This window comes from Pristiophorus japonicus, chromosome 3 (genome assembly GCF_044704955.1).
Source record: "Pristiophorus japonicus isolate sPriJap1 chromosome 3, sPriJap1.hap1, whole genome shotgun sequence".
Taxonomy (NCBI): domain Eukaryota; kingdom Metazoa; phylum Chordata; class Chondrichthyes; family Pristiophoridae; genus Pristiophorus; species Pristiophorus japonicus.
In genome coordinates this window covers 226,666,605-226,688,448 of record NC_091979.1, presented here as the reverse complement: position 1 = coordinate 226,688,448, position 21,844 = coordinate 226,666,605, and the positions used below count along the sequence as shown (strand labels likewise).

The 21,844-nt window shown below is 44.0% G+C and overlaps 1 protein-coding gene across 1 annotated transcript in view; it reads left to right on the top strand.

Moving 5' to 3' along the window:
- Positions 1-21,844, top strand: part of sh3pxd2aa (SH3 and PX domains 2Aa) — a 482,983-nt gene that overhangs the window by 259,696 nt on the left and 201,443 nt on the right. Inside the window, exon 6 of the mRNA XM_070876344.1 lies at positions 3,920-3,948. Coding sequence (XP_070732445.1) covers positions 3,920-3,948 — 29 coding nt within the window. The remainder of the gene's footprint in view (positions 1-3,919; positions 3,949-21,844) is intronic.

Genomic DNA, 21,844 nt, shown 5'->3' with positions numbered 1-21,844 from the left:
CAGGGCAGGGGATTGACTCCTGACTCCTGAAAGCCTCAACAACACACCATCCAGGACAGAGCAATCACTTGATTAGTGCTTCTGCTCTGGACTCGATTTCCACTATTGGCACAGTGACTGCAGTATATACAATCTACAAGACACAAAGGTTACATGGAGAATACCTCCCTTCCCTGTAACTTATCACTGAGAAGGACAAGAGCAGCAATGTTGTGGAAACCTAATCACTTCCAAGTCACAACTCATCCTGATTTGGACATAAATCTCTGTTCCTTAGTCATTGTTGGGTCAATGTCCTGTAATTACCTACCTAACAGCATTCCAACACAGACTGCAGTGATTCAAGGAGAACACTTATCTCTACCTCGACCAACTAGGAATGGGCAATAAATGCGACTTGTCCCCATCCCAAAAACACATATTCAGACAAAATCTGCACCACCCCACTCCTTCCGCCGGCGCCTCTCCACCCTTTATGTAGGGCACAGGATATATGGTGCTCTCTGTTTAATATACATTTTGATGAAATGAAAGAATTATAGAAGACTCAATGTGATCCATTTTTATCTTTACAGTGTAGGATAATTTCTAATGTTTGTGACCTGAAAGTATCGGGTCTTGGGCATTTTAATGGGCCAATCCCCCTTGTGATGCTGTCCTAGGTTTCTGCCTCATTGAACCGCACTGACCAATTGAAGTAATAGCTCCCACTGGTGGCATGAAGCAGCACTGCAACATTTCAGTGTACCCCTTTTCTTCCGATGGTTGTTGAGTATTTGCTGTTGGCATAGAATGCAAAAATCTTTGCCAAAGAAGATTTAATAAATTAACCGTGACTCCCAACGAGACTACAAGTCTAATTAATCTTACCTGAGACACTCAACTAATAATCCTCATCAGTAAAATTGGTGAAGTTAATATGAAGGAGCTTCATTCTGCATCTATTCCATGCCTGATCGTACCTGACTGAGTTCTTGATGCTGACACTGGACGGAAAATATTCCATTCCTCAATTCTGATATTCCTTGATTAGAGCAACAGTGAAATTTACCAAAAGAATCAATAAACAATATTACGAACATGAAAGCATAAGAAACAGGAGTAGGCCGTTTGGCCCATTGAGCCTGCTCCACCATTCAATAAGATCATGGCTGATCTACCCTAATTCCAACTTCCTTCCCTACCCCATATCCCTTTGTTCCCTTAGAATCCAAAATCTACCGATCTCTGTCTTGAATATAAATCAATGACTGAGCCTCCACAGCCCTCTGGAGTAGATAATTCCAAAGATTCACAACCCTCTGAGTGAAGAAATTTCTCCTCATCTCAATCCTAAATGGTAAACCCCCTATTCTGAGCCTCTGACCCCTGGTTCTGAACTCCCCAGCCAGGGGAAGCATTTATTTTACTCATTCATGCGCTGTGGGTGTTGCTGGCAAGGACAGCAATTATTGCCCATTCCTAATTGCCATTGAGAAGGTGGTGGTAAGCCTTCTTCTTGAACCGCTGCAGTCCGTGTGGTGAATGTTCTCCCACAGTGCTGTTAGAGCGAGAGTTCCAAGATTTTGACCCAGGAATGGCGACCTAATTCCAAATTAGGATGATGTGTGACTTGGAGGGAAACTTTCAGGTGGTGGTGTTCCCATGCGTCTGCTGCCCTTGTCCTTCTAGGTAGTGGAGGTCGCGGATTTGGGAGGTGCTATCGGAGAAACCTTGGTGAGTTGCTGCAGTGCATCTTGCAGACATGGTGCGCTGGTGATGGAGGCAATGAATGTTTAAGGTGGTGGATGGGGAGCCAAACAAGCGGGCTGCTTGGTCCTGGATGGTGTCGAGCTTCTTAAGTGTTGTTGGAGCTGCACTCATCCAGGCAAGTGGAGAGTATTCCATCACACTCTTGACTTGTGCCATGTAGATTGTGGAAAGGCTTTGGGGAGTCATCCTCCCAGCATCTACTTTGTCAAGCCCTTTGAGCATTTTATATGTTTCAATGAGATCACCTCTCTCCAAAACCCAAGGGAATATAGACCTAGTCTACTCAATCTCTCCTCATCCCAGGAATCAGTCTAGTGAACTTTTGTTGCACTCCCTCTATGCAAGTATATCCTTCCTTGGGCAAGGAGAGCAAAACTGTACATGTTCAAAGTTATGGTCAAATATTCTCAACTCTTCTATTCCAATCATGTTAGGAGCATGGGTGAGTCATTTTTGGAAGATAATTGAACATACATGATGAAGTTAGATCGATATCCTGGAGTTTTTTTTTAGGGAACCAGGGAGAAACTTCACAGCAGGAAAGGCCTTTCTTCAAAGTATTTCCTCCCTAACTTTAAAACTGAGCTAACGTGCATATATATTTGTATTACCTAAAATGGTCATCATTTTAAAGAGCTGGAAAATGCTTTTCTAACTAGTTCAGTTCTATGAATCTGTCTGTATATCTATATCTCCTTCTCTTGTCTCTCTTGCTATCTCTGTAATATAAAATTAAATATCTTTTGGCCTAAATGTACCTTACATCAGTTACTTTATTACTATGGTAATGAAAGCAATATGAGGTGATTAACTTAAGAATATCATACATTGCAGTATTCGTTCAAGTGAATGGTTCTTGAATCATACAGGTACCAATAATTCTGAAGCCATTCTGTAGCAAATATCATCTAACTGAAAATATTTCAATAGAGCCGGCGCAGGCTTGATGGGCTGAATGGCCTCCTGTGCTGTATTATTCTATGATTTCACTGCTCCATCCTTCCTCCGCGTGGTGCACTCGTATAGTGACTATTATTAGATTTCACTGATCCAGTAGCGTAGGTTGTGGTTGAAATTTATATTTTGATTATCCTAGATTTTAATGATCAATCTATCTTTGTAAACTATATTCCAGAGACTAGGTGACACTTATTTTAAGCAACCAACAAAATAGGGAAGTGAGGGACTGGAGTGTAAGTGGATGATATTGTGGCAAGTGCTTTTCACCAACCTGGGACAGAGCAGGAGACTTTTCTTCATCGAATGGTTGTTGTTGAATGCCTGAGCATTCAGATTGATATTCAGACACTGAATAAAACCCTGTCTCTTTAGTGTACCACATACTGGGAACAGAGAGCTGCTTTCTGACTGGAGCAAGCAGATAATGGGAGGTCAGTGCCGTTACAAGACTTTAGCTTTGGGGCATGAAATTCTGGAGCCAGGCAGCTTGGGGCTTTATCACAATGAGGCCCATTCTCCCAGTCAGTAGATGCACAGTCATGTTCAAGTGCATCACAATTAACCAATTTATAGAGAGAATTGCGCAGATAGTTAAAAGATGATTTGTTCCATCATTTAGGATTTGAATTGATGCCCTGGATATTCTCTCTGAACTTTTAGACACATTTTGGCATTTCAACCCTTGTCATCAGGGAGAGTTTGGTATTTATTTCTTTGATGCCCTTTGACTCTGACAGCAGATTTAATCTCTGAGCGATCCTGTCCAGTGGCTAGACTGTAAAACGTAATTTCAGCAGGCTGGGTTCTGCTGTACCACAAATGCAAGATTATTTCATTTGTCTCCTCAAAGGCTGCAGCTTTTTAACACTGAGCAATTGTACTTTGAAGCCCACTAAATATTTTTAAATAATTTGTTACTGGAGGAATTAGACATTGAATGAATAGACCACACAAGCCCCTTTAAGTAGTAGATGGTATGATCTCAAAGCAGATCACATGATCCCGCAATCCCTGTTGGAGCAGTTAAGCTATTTTTCCCCTCGCTCGCTGGTTCTGAATGTGCTGCAGTCAGGCTTGCCTCAGTCTCACCCTATGTTTGAATGATGAATACGGAGAGAAAGTGGGGGGAGCTGCAGGTTCAAGCTCAGGTCTCACCTTCCTCACACACATCACTAATCATGTCTCTCTGCTGCTGTTTGTTTTACAGAGAATGTGGAGGGGTGAGAAAGAAATCAGGTAAGCATTGTTTTTCTAATTTTAAGTATATATGCAGTGCAACCTTGCTTTTAAAAAGTAATGGTGTTTACGGTGAATGTCCGAAGGAAGCAGCCAACAGCGGGAGCAGTACGTCACCCTGCTGACCCCAAACAGGTGTCAGCACCAGCAGGTGATTGCACTAAGTCAAATTTAAAGGCACACACTTACAGACAAAGCTGGCTGAATTACTCTCCATATTTAGCTGGATAACTTGACGACAATGTGTGTGCAGACCTGAAAATGATTAAAACTCAAACTTCATGAATATACCTCTTCAAAGCCTGCAAAATGAAGCCCAGGAGCATTCCCCCTCCCGGAGCTGTGTGGCAGTTTGCACAGTTAGCTGCCTCATTCTTTCATATTCTCCAGAATTGACCAAACGTATATATCGCATCAATGTAACTGTGCCTGAAACTGCTCCAGAAGTGCACTGCTCCTTTGAAAGCTTGTTGCTAAGATTGGACTGATGAAGATTGGGGCTGGGATTGCATGGTGCTCCTTTTTGCCTATGTTATGAATCATAGCCTGTTGAAAGCTACAAATGACACTTATCGGCTGGATTGAGAAAAGGCCAGCGCTCAAATTCTGTGTAACTTTGTGACAATCACAGGGAGAAGAGTTCCTAGTGCATCTTTCTCACTTTCACAATACCTTGGGAGACTTGCTGAGAATTTGAAAGCTTGAAGAGTACAAAGTCTGCAAGTTTAACTCTTTCCATGCTCAGTGCATATAGCTGATGCTGTTATTGTTGCCATCATTAAAGATGGTTGCTATAGCTTTACTTCACATAAATTTTACAGCTATTGTTAGAATTGAGGGGAGATAAACCTACAAAACTAGGTGGGAATGTAAGTTGTGAGGAGGAGGCAAAGAGGCTTCAAGGGGCTATAGACAGGCTAAGTGAATGGACAAGAACACGGCAAATGGAATGGAATGTAGAGAAATGTGAAGTTATCCACTTTAGTAGGAAAAATAGAAAAGAAGAGTATTTTTTAAAACAGTGAGAGGTTGGGAAATGTTGATGTTCAGAGGAACCTCAGTGTCCTTGTATACAAATCACTAAAAGTTAACATGCAGGTACAGTAAGCAATTAAGAAAGTAAATGGTATGTTGGCCTACCTTAAAACATATCTCTTTAACCAAGCTTTTGGTCACCTGCGCTAATTTCTACTTATACGGCTCAGTGCCAAATTTTTATTGCAAAATACTCCTGTGAAGCGCCTTGGGACATTTCATTATGTTAAAGACGCTATATAAATACAAGTTGTTGTTGTTTATTACGTGAGGATTTAGGTATAAAAGTAAAGACCTCTTACTGCAATTATATAGGGCCCTGGTGAGACCGTACCTGGAGTATTGTGTACAGTTTTGGTCTCCTTACCTAAGGAAGGATATACAGGTGCAGCGTCCAGAATCCGGAATGCTCGGGACCGAGGCCATTCCGGATTCCACGTTTTTCCGAACTTTGTATCGTCTGACTGACGTCACAAATCCGGAAACACCCCTGCCCAGGTTCGGGTATTTCCGGATTTAGGAACATCAGAAAAGGGGGTTGCCGCCGAGGTGCTGTTCGAGCCACCGGCCCCGCCGAGGAGGAACTGTTCGAGTGGTCCTCGCCATGGATGGACTGTTCGGGCTGTCCCCGCCATGGAGAAACTGCTCGGATGGGGCCCCGCTGAGGAGGAGCTGCCCGGACAGGGCCCCGCCGAGAAGGAGCTGCCCAGGCGGGGCTCCGCCGAGGAGGAGCTGTTCGGGTGTCCCTGGCTACTATGTGTGCGGGAAGCGTGTCCAGCTTCAGCTCCTGTCAGACCGCATTGCGGTACTGGAGCTGTGCATGGATTCACTCTGGAGTATCCGCGATGCTGAGGACGTTGTGGATAGCACGTTTAGTGAGCGGGTCACACCGCAGGTAAAGGTTACGCAGGCAGATAGGGAATGGGTGACCATCCAGAAGAGCAGTGGAAGGAAGGTAGTGCAGGGGTCCCCTGCGGTCACTTCCCTCCAAAACAGATATACCGTTTTAAATATTATTGAGGGAGGTTGCTCATCAGGGGACGGCAGCAGCAGCCAAGTTCATGGCACCAGGGGTGACTCTGCTCCACAGGAGGGCAGGAAAAAGAGTGGGAGAGCTATGGTGATAGGGGATTCTATTGTAAGGGGATTCCATTGTAAGGGGAATAGATAGGCGTTTCTGCGGCAGCAAACGTGACTCCAGGATGGTATGTTGCCTCCCTGATGCAAGGGTCAAGGATGTCTCTGAGCAGCTGCAGGGCATTCTGGACGGGGAGGGTGAACAGCCAGCTGTCGTGGTGCATATAGGTACCAACGATATAGAGGTCCTACAAGCTGAATTTAGGGAGCTAGGAGTTAAATTAAAAAATAGGACCTCAAAGGTAGTAATCTCAGGATTGCTACCAGTGCCACGTGCTAATCAGAGTAGGAATAGCAGGATAGTTCAGATGGCTACGTGGCTTGAGGAATGGTGCAAGGGGGAGGGGTTCAAATTCCTGGGACATTGGAACCGGTTCTGGGGAAGGTGGGACCAGTACAAACCAGACAGTCTGCACCTGGGCAGAACTGGAACCGATGTCCTAGGCGGAGTGTTTGCTAGTGCTGTTGGGGAGGGGTTAAACTAATATGGCAGGGGAATCTATGCAGGGAGGCAGAGGGAAGTAAAAAGGGGACAGAAGCAAATGGTAGGAAGGAGAAAAGGAAGAGTGAAGGGCAGAGAAATCAATTCAAAAATCAAAAAGGGCCACATTACAACATAATTCTAAAAGGACAAAGAGTGTTAAAAAAACAAATCTGAAGGCTCTGAGTCTCAGTGCGAGGGGCATTCGTAATAGGTGGATGAATTAACTGCGCAGATAGCTGTTAACGAATATGATGTAATTGGGATTACGGAGACATGGCTCCAGGGTGACCAAGGCTGAGAACTCAACATCCAGAGGTATTCAATATTCAGGAAGGAAAGACGGAAAGGAAAAGGAGGTGGGGTAGCGTTACTGGTTAAAGAGGAGATTAACGCAATAGTAAGGAAGGACATTAGCTTGGATGATGTGGAATTTTTGGGTAGAGCTGGGAAAAACTAAAGGGCAGAAAACGTTAGTGGGAGTTGTGTACAGACCACCAAACAATAGTAGTGAGTTTGGGGATGGCATCAAACAGGAAATTAGGGATGCATGCAGTTATCATGGGTGACTTTAATCTACTTATGGATTGGGCTAACCAAACTGGTAGCAATACTGTGGAGGAGGAGTTTCTGGAGTGTATAAGGGATGGTTTTCTAACCAATATGTCGAGGAACCAACTAGAGAGCAGGCCATCTGAGACTGGGTCTTGTGTAATAAGAGAGGATTAATTAGCAATCTTGTCTTGCGAGGCCCCTTGGGGAAGAGTGGCCATAATATGGTAGAATTCTTCTTTAAGGTGGAGAATAACACAGTTAATTCAGAGACTAGGATCCTGAACTTAAGGAAAGGTAACTTTGATGGTATGAGACGTGAGTTGGCTAGAATAGACTGGCGAATGATACTTAAAGGGTTGACGGTAGATAGGCAATGTCATATATTTAAAGATCACATGGATGAACTACAACAATTGTACATCCCTGTCTGGCGTAAAAATAAAACGGGGAAGGTGGCTCAACCGTGGCTAACAAGGGAAATTCGGGATAGTGTTAAATCCAAGGAAGAGTCATATAAATTGGCCAGAAAAAGCAGCAAAGCTGAGGACTGGGAGAAATTTAGAATTCAGCAGAGGAGGACAAAGGGCTTAATTAGGAGGGGGGGAAAAAGAGTATGAGAGAAAGCTTGCAGGGAACATAAAAACTGACTGCAAAAGCTTTCTGTAGATATGTGAAGAGAAAAAGATTAGTGAAGACTAATGTAGGTCCCTTGCAGTCAGAATCAGATGAATTCATAATGGGGAACAAGGAAATGGCAGACCAATTGAACAAATACTTTTTTTCTGTCTTCACGAAGGAAGACACGAATAACCTCCTGAAAATACTAGGTCTAGTGAGAAGGGGGAACTGAGGGAAATCCTTATTAGTCATTAAATGGTGTTAGGGAAATGGATGGGATTGAAGGCCGATAAATCCCCAGGGCCTGATAGTCTGCATCCCAGAGTACTTAAGGAAGTAGCCCTAGAAATAGTAGATGCATTGATCGTCATTTTCCAACATCCATGTACTCAGGATCAGTTCCTATTGATTGGAGGGTAGCTAATATAACCCAACTTTTCAAAAAAGGAGGGAGAGAGAAAACAGTGAATTATAGACCGGTTAGCCTGACATCGGTAGTGGGGAAAATGCTAGAATCAATTATTAAAGATGTAATAGCAGCGCATTTGGAAAGCAGTGACAGGATCGGTCCAAGTCAGCATGGATTTATGAAAGGGAAATCATGCTTGACAAATCTAGAATTTTTTGAGGATGTAACTAGTAGAGTGGATAAGGGAGAACCAGTGCATGTGGTGCATTTGGACTTTTAACAGACTTTTGACAAGATCCCACACAAGAGATTAGTGTGCAAAATTAAGGCACATGGGATTGGGGGTAATGTATTGACGTGGATAGAGAACTGGTTGTCAGACAGGAAGCAAAGAGTCGGAATAAACAGGTCCTTTTCAGAATAGCAGGCAGTGACTAGTGGGGTACTGCAAGGTTCAGTGCTGGGACCCCAGCTATTTAAAGTATACATTAATGATTTAGACGAAGGAATTGAATGTAATATCTCTCAAGTTTGCAGATGACACTAAGCTGGGTGGCAGTGTGAGCTGTGAGGAGGATGCTAAGAGGCTGCAGGGTGACTTGGACAGGTTAGGTGAGTGGGCAAATGCATGGCAGATGCAGTATAATGTGGATAAGTGTGAGGTTATCCACTTTGGTGGCAAAAACAGGAAGACAGATTATTATCTGAATGGCGACAGATTAGTAAAAGGGGAGGTGCAACGAGACCTGGGTGTCATGGTACATCAGTCATTGAAAGTAGGCATGCAGGTACAGTAGGCAATAAAGAAAGAAAATGGCATGTTGACCTTCATAGCTAGAAGATTTGAGTATAGGAGCAGGGAGGTCTTACTGCAGTTGTACAGGACCTTGGTGGACTACACCTTGAGTATTGTGTGCAGTTTTGGTCTCCTAATCTGAGGAAGGACATTCTTGCTTTTGAGTGAGTGCAGCGAAGGTTCACCAGACTGATTCCCGGGATGGCAGGACTGACATATGAAGAAAGACTCGATCAACTAGGCTTATATTCACTGCAATTTAGAAGAATGAGAGGGGATCTCATAGAAGCATATAAAATTCTGATGGGATTGGACAGGTTAGATGCAGGAAGAATGTTCCCGATGTTGGGGAAGTCCAGAACCAGGGGTCACAGTCTAAGGATAAGGTGTAAGCCATATAGGACCGAGATGAGGAGAAACTTTTTCACCCAGAGAATTGTGAACCTGTGGAATTCTCTACCACAGAAAGTTGTTGAGTCCAGTTCGTTGGATATATTCAAAAGGGAGTTAGATGTGGCCCTTACAGCTGAAGGGATCAGGGGGTATGGAGAGAAGGCAGGAATGGTGTACTGAAGTTGCATGATCAGCCATGATCTCATTGAATGGCGGAGTATGCTCGACGGGTTAAATGGTCTACTCCTGCTCCTATTTCTTATCTTATGTTTCCATGAAGTCTCTGTTCATTGTGTTAAATCTCGATACTTTATACATTATATCACAAAATGTTTTGGATCATGTTAACTGAGATTCTGGTGGTGTGTTTTCTTTTGTTCATTTTCTTCCCCTTCACCCTTTTCTGCTGAAGTCGTTGACGTGCTGAATTGGCTGGCCCTTTAGTAACTTGCTCAAGTGGCCATTCTTTACATCTGAGTGTGTACAGAGTGTGTCAGTGGGCTGTTCAGTTTCACGGGGGGACACATTGTAGCTGAGTTTGCTGTTGTCTTTGCTCATTATCCCACACAGGCACCCTCCAGTTGAGGCCACTGAGTCAAGAGCAGGAACCCTGGCGGCAATTTTTTCCTTTCCCTCGCCCAGGGATACTAATAACAGTGTCTTGACAGACTGCACTAGTTGATGAGGTCATCTAACTCAGTACAGAGCAGGGATTGAATATCCATTTCTGCAATTGTGTGCTGCAGAAATAGACAAAGCCTCATCGACAGAGTTAGCACGGTGTTGGTCTTGGCTCAGTGACAACTCACCTCTGAGTCAGACAGTCTTAGATTCAAGCCTTACTCCAGAGCCTTCAGCCCATAATCCAGGCTGTCAGTTCCACTGCAGTACTGAGGGAGTGCTGCACTGTCGAGAAAGTAATTCTTTCAGATGAGGCGTTAACCAAGGCCCCATCTGCCTGCTCAGATGAATGTAAAAGGTCCCACGGTACTATTTAAAAAGCAGGGGAATTCTTCTGGTGTCCTTCAATCAAAACCTAAAACAGATTATCTAGTCATTTATTTCATTGCTGTTTGAGGGAGCTTGCTATGCATATATTGGCTGCCATAATACCTACAGTACAACAGTGACTACACTTCAAAAGTACTTCATTGGCTGTAAAATGCTTTAGGATGAAAGGCACTATGTAAATACAAGTCTTTATTTCTTTATTCTTTCGTAGCTCTATTCGTGCATCATCAAGGACTTGTTATTTCACTAAGAGTTCACCAGTGGTTGAGTATTTAATTATCAGGATGTTTGGAATGCCGCATGTCTTTCTGCGTTCAGTGGTCACGAATGAAATCCTTGCGGCATTAGAGAAAAGTCTCCACCCTGCCACCTCAGCCCAGAGGTCAACACCAGTTGAAGACAGCTACATCAGCACAGTACCTTCTGGTCTGTATGTCTCAGTTACACACTGCTTTTAACTGATCCATCGGGGGAGACTGGAAACCTTAGTTAATTTTCAGTAATGGGAAATTAGCAGTTGGGTATAGAGTGAGACATTTGGATTCTTCTGTTAATAACTCTTTTTAGGATTTAGAGTGTCTGCATCTCCTGTCCCATGTGATAGGACCCAAGTGTTGAGCATAATTGGATGCTGTAGGGATCATTATGATGGTTTCAAATCCCCTGGTCTGGTATCATTGTACTGCCAATTATGCTAGCACTCACTCTATTTGCATATATTTCCCAAGGAATAGTAATGCCTCACTAGTGCACCATCCCAGTTGGTGTGTGTAATAGCGCAATTATCGGTCAAATTCAGAAAAATGTTTAACAGAACCTCCTCCCATTGCTGTTTTCAGGTACAACCCCCACCACCAATCGGTGTGTATTGTGAATTACGATCACACTCACTCTCCCCAACAGAAACATAGAAACATAGAAAATAGGTGCAGGAGTAGGCCATTCGGCCCTTCGAGCCTGCACCACCATTCAATAAGATCATGGCTGATCATTCATCTCAGTACCCCTTTCCTGCTTTCTCTCCATACCCCTTGATCCCTTTAGCTGTAAGGGCCATATCTAACTCCCTTTTGAATATATCTAATGAACTGGCCTCAACAACTTTCTGTGGTAGAGAATTCCACAGGTTCACAATTCTGAGTGAAGAAGTTTCTCCTCATCTCAGTCCTAAATGGCTTACCCCTTATCCTTAGACTGTGATCCCTGGTTCTGGACTTCCCCAACATTGGGAACATTCTTCCTGCATCTAATCTGTCCAGTCCCATCAGAATTTTATATGTTTCTATGAGATCCCCTCTCATCCTTCTAAACTCCAGTTTGGTGTGTATTGTGAATTACAGACACGCTCACTGTCCTCAATCGGTTTATATTGTGAATTACAGGCACGTCCCACTGTCCTCCCCATCTGTGTTTGCTATGATTTCAGACACAACCTCATCCCTTAATTTATGTTTTCCTGCTGTTGGCACAGCTCGTTGCTCAATCTGTGCTTGTTTTCTATTCAGTGTACAGCTCATGACTGTTACACAATCAGTATTAAACAGGCCCAGTGTATTCAATATATAATTAATGCAAGCAAAAACAAACCCAGTTGGGTGGCTTCTCGCAGAACATGTCAGCATTGCTTAGAAAGATGTTTAAATTCGAGAGTCGGGAACAGCCAATCTTGCCATGCTCACGTTGTTAACGGAGTAAAATATTAAAGTAGGAATTGAAGCTGAATGGGATAAGCTATTGGAGGGTTTGAATACATTTGGGAATTGGGCAGAGAAGTGACCGGTAAAATACAAGAATACATTAATAAACTTTCTCGAGGGATAGAATTGAAAAGTAGAAAAGTTACATTAAATAAAAACAGAAAATCCTGAAAGTACTCAGAAGGTCAGGCAGGATCTGCGGAGAGAGAAACAGCGTTAACGTTTCACGTTGATGACCTTCTGTCAAAACTTAAAAGTCATCAACCTGAAATGTTAACACTGTTTTTCTCTCTCCACAGATGTATTTCCAGCATTTTCTGTTTCTAACTCAGATTTCCAGCGTCCGCAGTATTTTGGTTTTGAGGTTATGTTGAACTTCTTGGCTCCATGATATAAAAAGGTTATAGAGGCACTGGAGAAGGTGCAAGAAAGATTTACAAGGATGAAACTGAGAGATTATACTTATCAGGAAAGATTGAACAGGCTGGGTCTCTTTTCTCCAGAAAAGAGAAGGCTGAGGGGTGACTTGATGGAGGTCTTTAAGGTTATGAAAAGGTTTGATAGGGTAGACATGGAAAAGATGTTTGTACTTGTGGAGGAGTCCACAACTAGAGGCCATAAATATAAGATAGTCACTAATAAATTCAATAGGGAGTTCAGGAGAATCTTCTTTATCCAGAGAGTGTTGAGAATGTAGAACTCGCTATCACAAGGGGCCGGATTTTCACCGCGATTTGACCCTCCGCGGTGAAAACCCGGTCGCAAAGCCCGGGCGGGATCTTCAGATACCTGCTTGCAGCAGCGCTTCCAAGTACCGGCAGGGAGAGGTGCGCCAACGTGCAACGACTCGGATTGCGTTTGCGTCTGTGTTTTGGCTCTCTCCCGACCCGTACGCCACATCCAGAACAGCGACAGGTCAAACCTGTTGGTGCAGCCCTGCCAGCAGCGGTAAGTATGAAAACCTGCAAAAAAGGTAAGTTAAAGTTTTTATTAATTTTTTTTTCAGCGATGGATAAGAGTCTTGTAAATGTTTTGGGGGATTTTTTGTTTTTGTTTTCCCCCCTCCCAAGGCGCCTCTCGCAGCACTCCTGGCCCCAGACTAAAGTTTCCAAAACTCGGGGTTTGCGCCGCGAATGCTTGTGCAATGCCTCCCTTAACGAGATGTAAAAGCCGCAAGTTCGGGCTAAAAACGGTAGCGCAGCGCGAATGGTAAGTTTCACGTACCACTACCGTTTTCGACGAAAATCCGGCCCAAGGAGTAATTGAGGCAAACAGCATAGATGCAGTTAAGGGGAAGCTAGATAACCACATGAGGCAGAAAGGAATAGAAGGATAAGCTGATAGGTTTAAATAAGGAAGGAAGCTCGTGTGGAGCACAAACATCAGCATGGACCTGTTGGGCTGAATGGCCAGTGCTTCACATGGGGAGAAAAAATTCAAGGAAGGACTATTATTTAAATAGAAAGAAAATAATTCGCATGGAAAGTGAGAGAGGTCTGGGGGTCTTAATTGCCAGTAAATTGAAGCTATCGCAACAATGCTTAGTGGCAGTGAGTCAATATTGATCCAAAATAGTGAGGTAATCCTGCCACTTTATAAATCATTGGTGTGACAGCACTAGGAATACTGTGTATAGTTTTGGTTGCCAAAGTACAGACAGGATATTACAGCTATTGACAGGATACAGAAGCTACCAGAATGAATGAGGGAATGGAGGGATTGGATTATGAGGAGTGATTGTGTAAATTGGGCATGTTCTCTCTGGAAAAGAGAAGGTTGCGAGGTGATATGATTGCTGTTTATAGGATTCTAAATGGGCTAGATAATGTTGATCATGACGAGCAGCTTCAACTTGTCCAGAACAGTTGAACCAGAGGACACGGCCTGAGCTTGAAAGGTGGTAAATTCAAAACTAATCTGCGGAAACATTGGCCGCAATATTAAAATAGGTAAAATCCCGATCCTACCTCCACCCCACCGTGCTCTCGGCTGCTGCGCTGTAACATTAATAGTGTTGATGCAGGCAATCGACAAGGCTCCTGCTAAAGGCAGGCGGAGGCCTACTCAAAACGCACAAGTCGCGACCCGGTAACCTCATCATAACTTATTATTAACGTCAAATGAGGGGGAGTCTTGCACTGTTTTCTGCCCGGCAGCAGAACTACGGCGGGAGGAGCCCACTGGTCAGAAGTGGTTACGGTAAGTGTTAAAAAACTTCCTTCTGTTTGCACTCCTTGTGGGCCAGGAGGAGCAGGTCCCTCGAGGAGTCCTTGGGCCTCCCCCCTCCCCCCGATCACACTGTAACCCTCGCCGCAACGTCTCCAGACCTTTCTCCCACTGACTATCGGGGACCTTTCCCAAGATTCCCCAGGTGTGGCCTCCTGCACCTGCCTGCCAGCCAGGTAAGGAGTCTGGCCGGGTGTCTGGTGGGACTCGGGGAACTTTTATTTAAGATCGGCAGGGCCTCCACATGTCCAAACTCTTCGGGGGTGCCGCCCGCTACTGGGATCCCACGCACTGATCCTGCCCCCTAGTAAATATCGAGGCCAATATTTTAGCGAGCGAGTGGTATGGAACAGGCTCCCTCGGGAGACATAGAAACATAGAAACATAGAAAATAGGTGCAGGAGCAGGCCATTCAGCCCTTCTAGCCTGCACCGCCATTCAATGAGTTCATGGCTGAAGAGACAGAGGAAGTAGTTAGTATTGATGAATTCAAATGCAAATTAGATACATTTATTTCAGAGAATAACATTTTAAGATCCAATATATGATTCATTTGAGACATGACGTGGTGAGTGTAGCATGATTGGGAGGACCGGGTGACTTTGGACCTTTGGTTCCCAAAGCTCGCCACCACTGGGGGTTTTCTTGTGTCATTTCTGGGTCTGTTGTAGACTAATTCTAGCAATTCCTATGAGTTGAGGGTGAAGAATCAGCACTGGTGGAGCAGCAATGAATGCAGCTGATGCTGTGGTGAACTGCCTGTGATTAAGGGTAATCTACTCATCGCACAGTATACAAATTAAAGACTTGGATATGCTGTAACATTGATGAGGAGAAAGAAATTATATCTGCTGACACCATATCATTTCCCTACAAGTAGCAACGCGATAAATGAACAGTTAATGGCCCAGAAATCCCGGTCGGCTGCTTCCCGCAGGCGATTGAGTAGAAAAAATGCGTACTTACCTTATCCTGCTGCACCCACGCGAGTCCCCGGTCCTGAGGCCACTGACTGCGCATCGCAGGACGTACGCAGGGCTGGAGCTGCAGTCACATGGCTCTGGGCAGCCAATCAGGTAAAGTATGTTCTCAATCCGTAAGTTGGAGTTCCCATTATTATGAATGAGAAACAGCCCCCAAACACATAAAACCAATAATAAAAAATAGAAAAAATACACCACATATTTTTATTAATTTAAATTAGTTATTTATATACCGGTATTTAAAAAATATATATTTTTCCGATTTAAAAAAAAATAAAGTTTTTTAAATTATAGTTTAAAATATACTTACCATATTGGGGAGGGTTTTTAACAATAAAATGTGTGTTTATAATTTTATTTTAAAATGTTTTTGTGTATTTTAAAACTCTTACACCTGGAAAAGTAGGCTATGCGCCTGCTTTTATCAGGCGCAAGAGTTTTGAGGACATTTGCTGGGCAGAATAAAGGTAAATTCCGCAATCTTGCCCATGCAAATGTCCTCGCTCCTGAGATATGGAAGATCTGTGCTTGACAGATTGGAAAAGCTGGTTTTCAGTGCATGCGCATTGTGTGTGGAAAAACGGCTTTTGCGATGCCTTCCCGGGTCCATAGACAATCAGTACGGACCCGGGAGGCTGGAATTTCTGCCCCAATCTGTTTTGGTGGTGTTGGTTCAAGGATAAATGCTGGCTAGGGCACTGATAGAACTCTCTGCTATTCTTTGAATAGTGCCATGGGACCTCAGTTTAACATTTGATTTAAAAGACAGCAACAATGCAGTATTTCCTCAGTATGGCACTGAAATGTCAGCTTTGATATGTGTTGCAGTCAACAAGGGGAGCTCAGAGACATGGTTACTACGAACTAACCCAAGCTGACACTTGGAGATGAGGAATTTTGACTGCACCAATACAACATTGACGCTTAATCTACATTACATGTGTGGAAGAGTTTCATGCAGCCTGTTGTATACTGCAGGTGCATGAAGTGTTATTTGAAACACATGCTGATTTTTCCCTCTGTTTACTTATTCCTTCTCAGTCATTGATACCGACATCATCAATCGACTCAATCCCTACATCCTTCAAAATTAATGTTATCATCCCTTCCTCAAGAAACCTACTCTCGACGACTCCTTCCAACGGCCACACAATATCCAACCTTCCATTTCTTTCTAAAGTTTTGAATCTTTTCCTTGTTTTGCAATGTTTTTGTCTCCTATGTTCAAAACTCTCCAATCAAGTTTCCATCCTGCCAACTTGAGACCACATTGGTCAAAGTCACCCAGCAACATCCCGTGTGACTGCAACTGTAGCTAGCTGTCCCTCAACCTCTTCGATGTTTTGATGATCATTATATCCTCCTGGGCTAGTTGTTCCTGGTTCCTCTGCTACCTGGACATTACCTTACCTCCAAGGTTTCTCATTCCAAGCCCTCGGTCGTTTCTGGTGGGCCTAAAGTTTTCATCCTTGACCCTCTCCACCGCTTCATTTATATAATTGCTGACATTCTGAAAAATGGCATCAGTTTTCCCTCTATCCCTAACTCTGCCTCTCCACCACTGAAACCCTTATCCATGCTGTTGTCACCTCTGGACCCTATTCCTCCACACACTTCTTGCTAGCCTTCCTTCATCTACATTCCATGAATTCCAATTTGTCCAAAATACAGCTGCTCTCAGCCTGTCCCACACTCAGCTTCACTCTCCCAATACTGCTGACCTTCACTGAGCTTCACTCTCCCAATACTGCTGACCCTCACTGAGCTTCACTCTCCCAATACTGCTGACCCTCACTGAGCTTCACTTTCCCAATACTGCTGACCCTCACTGAGCTTCACTCTCCCAATACTGCTGACCCTCACTGAGCTTCACTCTCCCAATACTGCTGACCCTCACTGAGCTTCACTCTCCCAATACTGCTGACCTTCACTGAGCTTCACTCTCCCAATACTGCTGACCCTCACTGAGCTTCACTCTCCCAATACTGCTGACCCTCACTGAGCTTCACTTTCCCAATACTGCTGACCCTCACTGAGCTTCACTCTCCCAATACTGCTGACCCTCACTGAGCTTCACTCTCCCAATACTGCTGACCCTCACTGAGCTTCACTCTCCAAATACTGCTGTCCTCACTAGACCACACTGTCTCTCTTTTCTCCAATGCATTAAATTTTAATTCCTCGTCCTTGTCTTCAAAAACACTTCATGGCCTCATTCTACATTCCCTCTGCAGGATCTTCCTAACTTATGGCTCTTTTCGCACGTGTTGGTCTGCGATCCTGGCCTCCTGAGCATTGCAGCCTGCCTCCCATGACCTCACCATTGGCAGCAGATATTTCAGTCACCTAGACCATGCCCTTTGAAGCTCCCTCCCGCAGCCTCTTTGCCTCACTTTGCCGGCTCCTTTAAGAACATTCTCAGAATCCATTTTTCTCCCAAGTTTTCAATCACCTCTCCAAAACAATCTTCCCCTGGCTTTGTGTTCTGTTCTTAATGCTACTTTGTAAAGTGCATTGGAATGTTTTGTATATTAAGGGCGCTATAGAAATGTAACTGATTGACGCTTGGTTCGACTTCTCCACCTCGTCCATTGAACCCCACAGGTGTTGCTATTCTCCAATTGCTTATCCAATGTTCAGAGCTAGATAAATTAATGTTTCTTCCAACATAATATTGATAAAGACACCAACCTCTGCTGTAGACACAAGCACCTATGTTCTTGTAATCTCGATTTGTTCCTTTGCTGCCTCCTCAAATCTGTCTCTGAGACCGCTTTCTTTCACCCCCAAAGTATTGCCGGTCTCTGCTCCTAGCTCCCTCGCAGCTGCCAAAACCCAAACAACACTTTTGTAATTTTGTGAGTGGCCTTCAATGCCCTCCTCGTTGACCTCTATGCTTCCACTTTCCATTACCTGCATGCAATCTAACAGGGCACAGCCTGTGTTCTCACCTGCACTAGGCTTCTTTGTTCATTCCTTTTCATTCCATTCCTCACCACTCCTTCAACCACTTTGTCCTCTAAAGCTCCCTCGCTCAACATCTTCATTTTGTCACCTCCCTCCCAGCCATCAAAAGCCTCCTTAAAACCATCTAAACAATCATACATTTGCCCTCTCCTGACCTTGGTGTTCACTGCTTATCGCCAGCCCGGAAGGTGCTGAGAGTGTGCAGTGGAGCCCTATAGTGTAAGTTGGTTGAATATTTTCTGAGTAAAATTTTGGACTTCTCAAAAACAAAGAGGCCATTGCTCATTGTGTGCTTAAACCAACAGTCAGTGGCCAGAGTGGACTTGCGATCTGCTTTTTGTTGCCACCGTGAGGCCCTCATTTGCATGTTGCTGTTGAGCGGTGCCAAATTGGTGATCGGAGGCAGCTTACGGTTGGGAAATCCACCAGCTCCGATTGTGAAGCGGTGGCGGGGGTGGGGGGCGTTGCACGGGCCAGCAGTGGGTCAGAGTTTTTCTGTGAGCCCAGGAGGAGCACTCCTGTTTAATGAGCATCCCACAGAATAACTGGCTAGGCTGCTGAGTATGAGTGGCACATCGCACATGCTCAGCCTGTTTGTACCTCAAAATCGCAATCAAGGTCCTATGTACGTCAAAGGTCCCCGATTTGCATATATAGCAAGTGGCCTCCCACCTGAACGTGGGCTCTAGGACCCCACTGAGGAGGCAGCAGCTGCAGCTCCAGCATCAATGGGCCGATAAGCGACTGATGCCATTACTGCACTGTGCTCACCAGCTGGAGGCTCTTCAAATCAACCCAGAGCAGTTCCATCAGCATCTAAAGGGGCTATAGGGAGAGAGGAACTTAATACAATCACTATCACTAATGAACTAGTACTCGGTAAAATAATGGGACTAAAGGTGGACAAGTCCCCTGGACCTGATGCCTTACATCCCAGGGTCTTAAAAGAAGTGGCTGCAGAGATAGTGGATGCATTGGTTGTAATCTACCAAAATTCCCTAGATTCTGGGGCGGTCCAAGCAGATTGGAAAACTGCAAATGTAACGCCCCTAGTTAAAAAAGGAGGCAGACAAATAGCAGGAAACTATAGACCAGTTAGCCTAATTATTAGGAAAATGCTGGAGTCCATTATTAAGGAAGCAGTAACGGGACATTTGGAAAAGCAAGCAGAGTCAGCATGGTTTTATGAAAGGGAAATCATGTTTGACAGATTTGCAGCAGATTGAGGATGTAATGAGCAGGGTGGATAAGGGGGAACCAGTGGATGTGGTGTATTTGGATTTCCAGAAGGCATTCGATAAGGTACCATTTAAAGGTTACTGCACAAGATAAAAGTTTACAGGGTTAGGGGTAATATATTAGCATGGATAGAAGATTTGCTAACTAACAGAAAACAGAGAGTGGGGATAAATGGGTCATTGGCAGTTGGCAAACAGTGACTAGTGGGGTGCCGCAGGGATCGGTGCTGGGTCCTCAACTTTTTACAATCTATATTAATGACTTGGATGAAGGGACCGAGTGTAATGTAGCCAAGTTTGCTAATGATACAAAGATGGGTGGGAAAGCAAATTGTGAGGAGGACACAACAAATCTGCAAAGGGATATAGACAGACTAAGTGAGTGGGCAAAAATTTGGCAGGTGGAGTATAATGTGGAAAAATGTGAGGTTTCCACTTTGGCAGAAAAAATAGAAAAGCAAATTATAATTTAAATGGAGAAAAATTGCAAAGTGCTGCAGTACAGAGGGACCTGGAGTTCCTTCTGCATGAAACACAAAAAGTTAGTATGCAGGTGAGGCCACACCTAAAGTACTGAGTACTGTTTTGGTCTCCGTATTTAAGGAAGGATATACTTGCATGGAGGCTGTTCAGAGAAAGTTCACTAGGTTGATTCCGGAGATGAGGGAGTTGACTTATGAAGATAGGTTGAGTAGGTTGGGCCTATACTTGTTGGAGTTCAGAAGAATGAGAGATGACCTAATCAAAACATATAAGATAATGAGGGGGCTCGACAAGGTGGATTCAGAGAGGATATTTCCACTAATAGGGGAAACTAAAACTAGGGGACATAGTCCTAGAATAAGGGGCCACCCATTTAAAAGTGAGATGAGGAGGAATTTCTTCTCTCAGAGGGTTGGAAATCTATGAAATTCTCTGCCCCACAGAGATGTGGAGGCTGGGTCATTGAATATATTTAAGGCGGAGATGCACAGATTTTTGAGCGATAAGGGAGGAAAGGATGATGGGGAGTGGGCAGGGAAGTGGAGCCGAGCCCATGATCAGATCAGCCATGATCTTATTGAATGGCTGAGCAGGCTTGAGGGGCCAAATGGCCAAATCCTGCTCCTATTTCTTATGTTCGTATAGGTCAATGGAGGCTCTTTAGAACTGATATGAGAAATTAGGAGGGCTCACTATAGGACAGTCCAAAGCAGAAGAGGGGTAAAGGTTGAGAGTACAGAAACACTAACTATTCATACGAGTAACTCTGATGGGTTTAACAGTAAACATGTCTATGGTATTTGAATTTTTCACCATAGTGCATATTTTGTCTGGAAGCAATTATGCACTGACAGGGCATCATTACTGTGAGGCCTTAATGATCAAAACAAGCAAGAGCATTGCTGTAAATATGCGTCTGTCAGGATCAGCTGAGTTAATAACTGGTACAAACAATTCTCAATGCAACTTCAATAGGAGCAGGTGTTTCGCAATGCTTGTGTGTGATCTGATTTTCCAGGGAGTTTTCATTTTCTGCTGAACTGTTGAATAAAATCACAAAAACAGATTATGATGAAATATCTTTGTGTTTAACATGACAATGTTATTCCCCTCTGGAGTCCTGTGTTCATATCCAACTCAAACAGATAAAGGCCACTTTTTTCGAGGGTCTGGGTGGTTAATGGGACAGGTGTTGTCATTTCACCTCTGAGACAGACAGCTTGAACATTTTCTCTCTGTTGGGATCGGTCATGCAGAGTGTCTGGTGTTGTTCTTTCACCTTTGACATTTTCAATCCAGTTCGACAGGAGAACTTTTTTTCTTTGTCTAAGAGTAACAGAAATTGGTTTACAGGAGCTGACAGAATGTCCACACAGCCTGATTGAAGGGGCAGGATGGATTGTATTTGGTGTTGATGGGGAATATTACTCGAGTACTGCGATACAATGTGTGCTGCTCCAGTTTATTGTATAGTTTTGTGTATTTACACCAACTAACGGAGTCATGTGTGAGTGTGTGACAGTACCGCTCTGTGCCAAATACCCATGTGGAGCACACTTTGTTTTGCAAGGTGTGTTGGCCCAGCTTCATTGTGAGGTTAATATGTGAAATGCTTCAAATATTAGTTATTACAAAGTGTTAACAAAAAGAATCCATGGACACATGATTTTATTTAAGGGCAGGATTTCTGCTCCCAGAGCAGAGGTGATGAGACTGGACTGTTGAAACATAGAAAATAGGTGCAGGAGTAGGCCATTCAGCCCTTCGAGCCTGCACCACCATTCAATAAGATTATGGCTGATTATTCACCTCAGTACCCCTTTCCTGCTTTCTCTCCATACCCCTTGATCCCTTTAGCCGTAAGTGC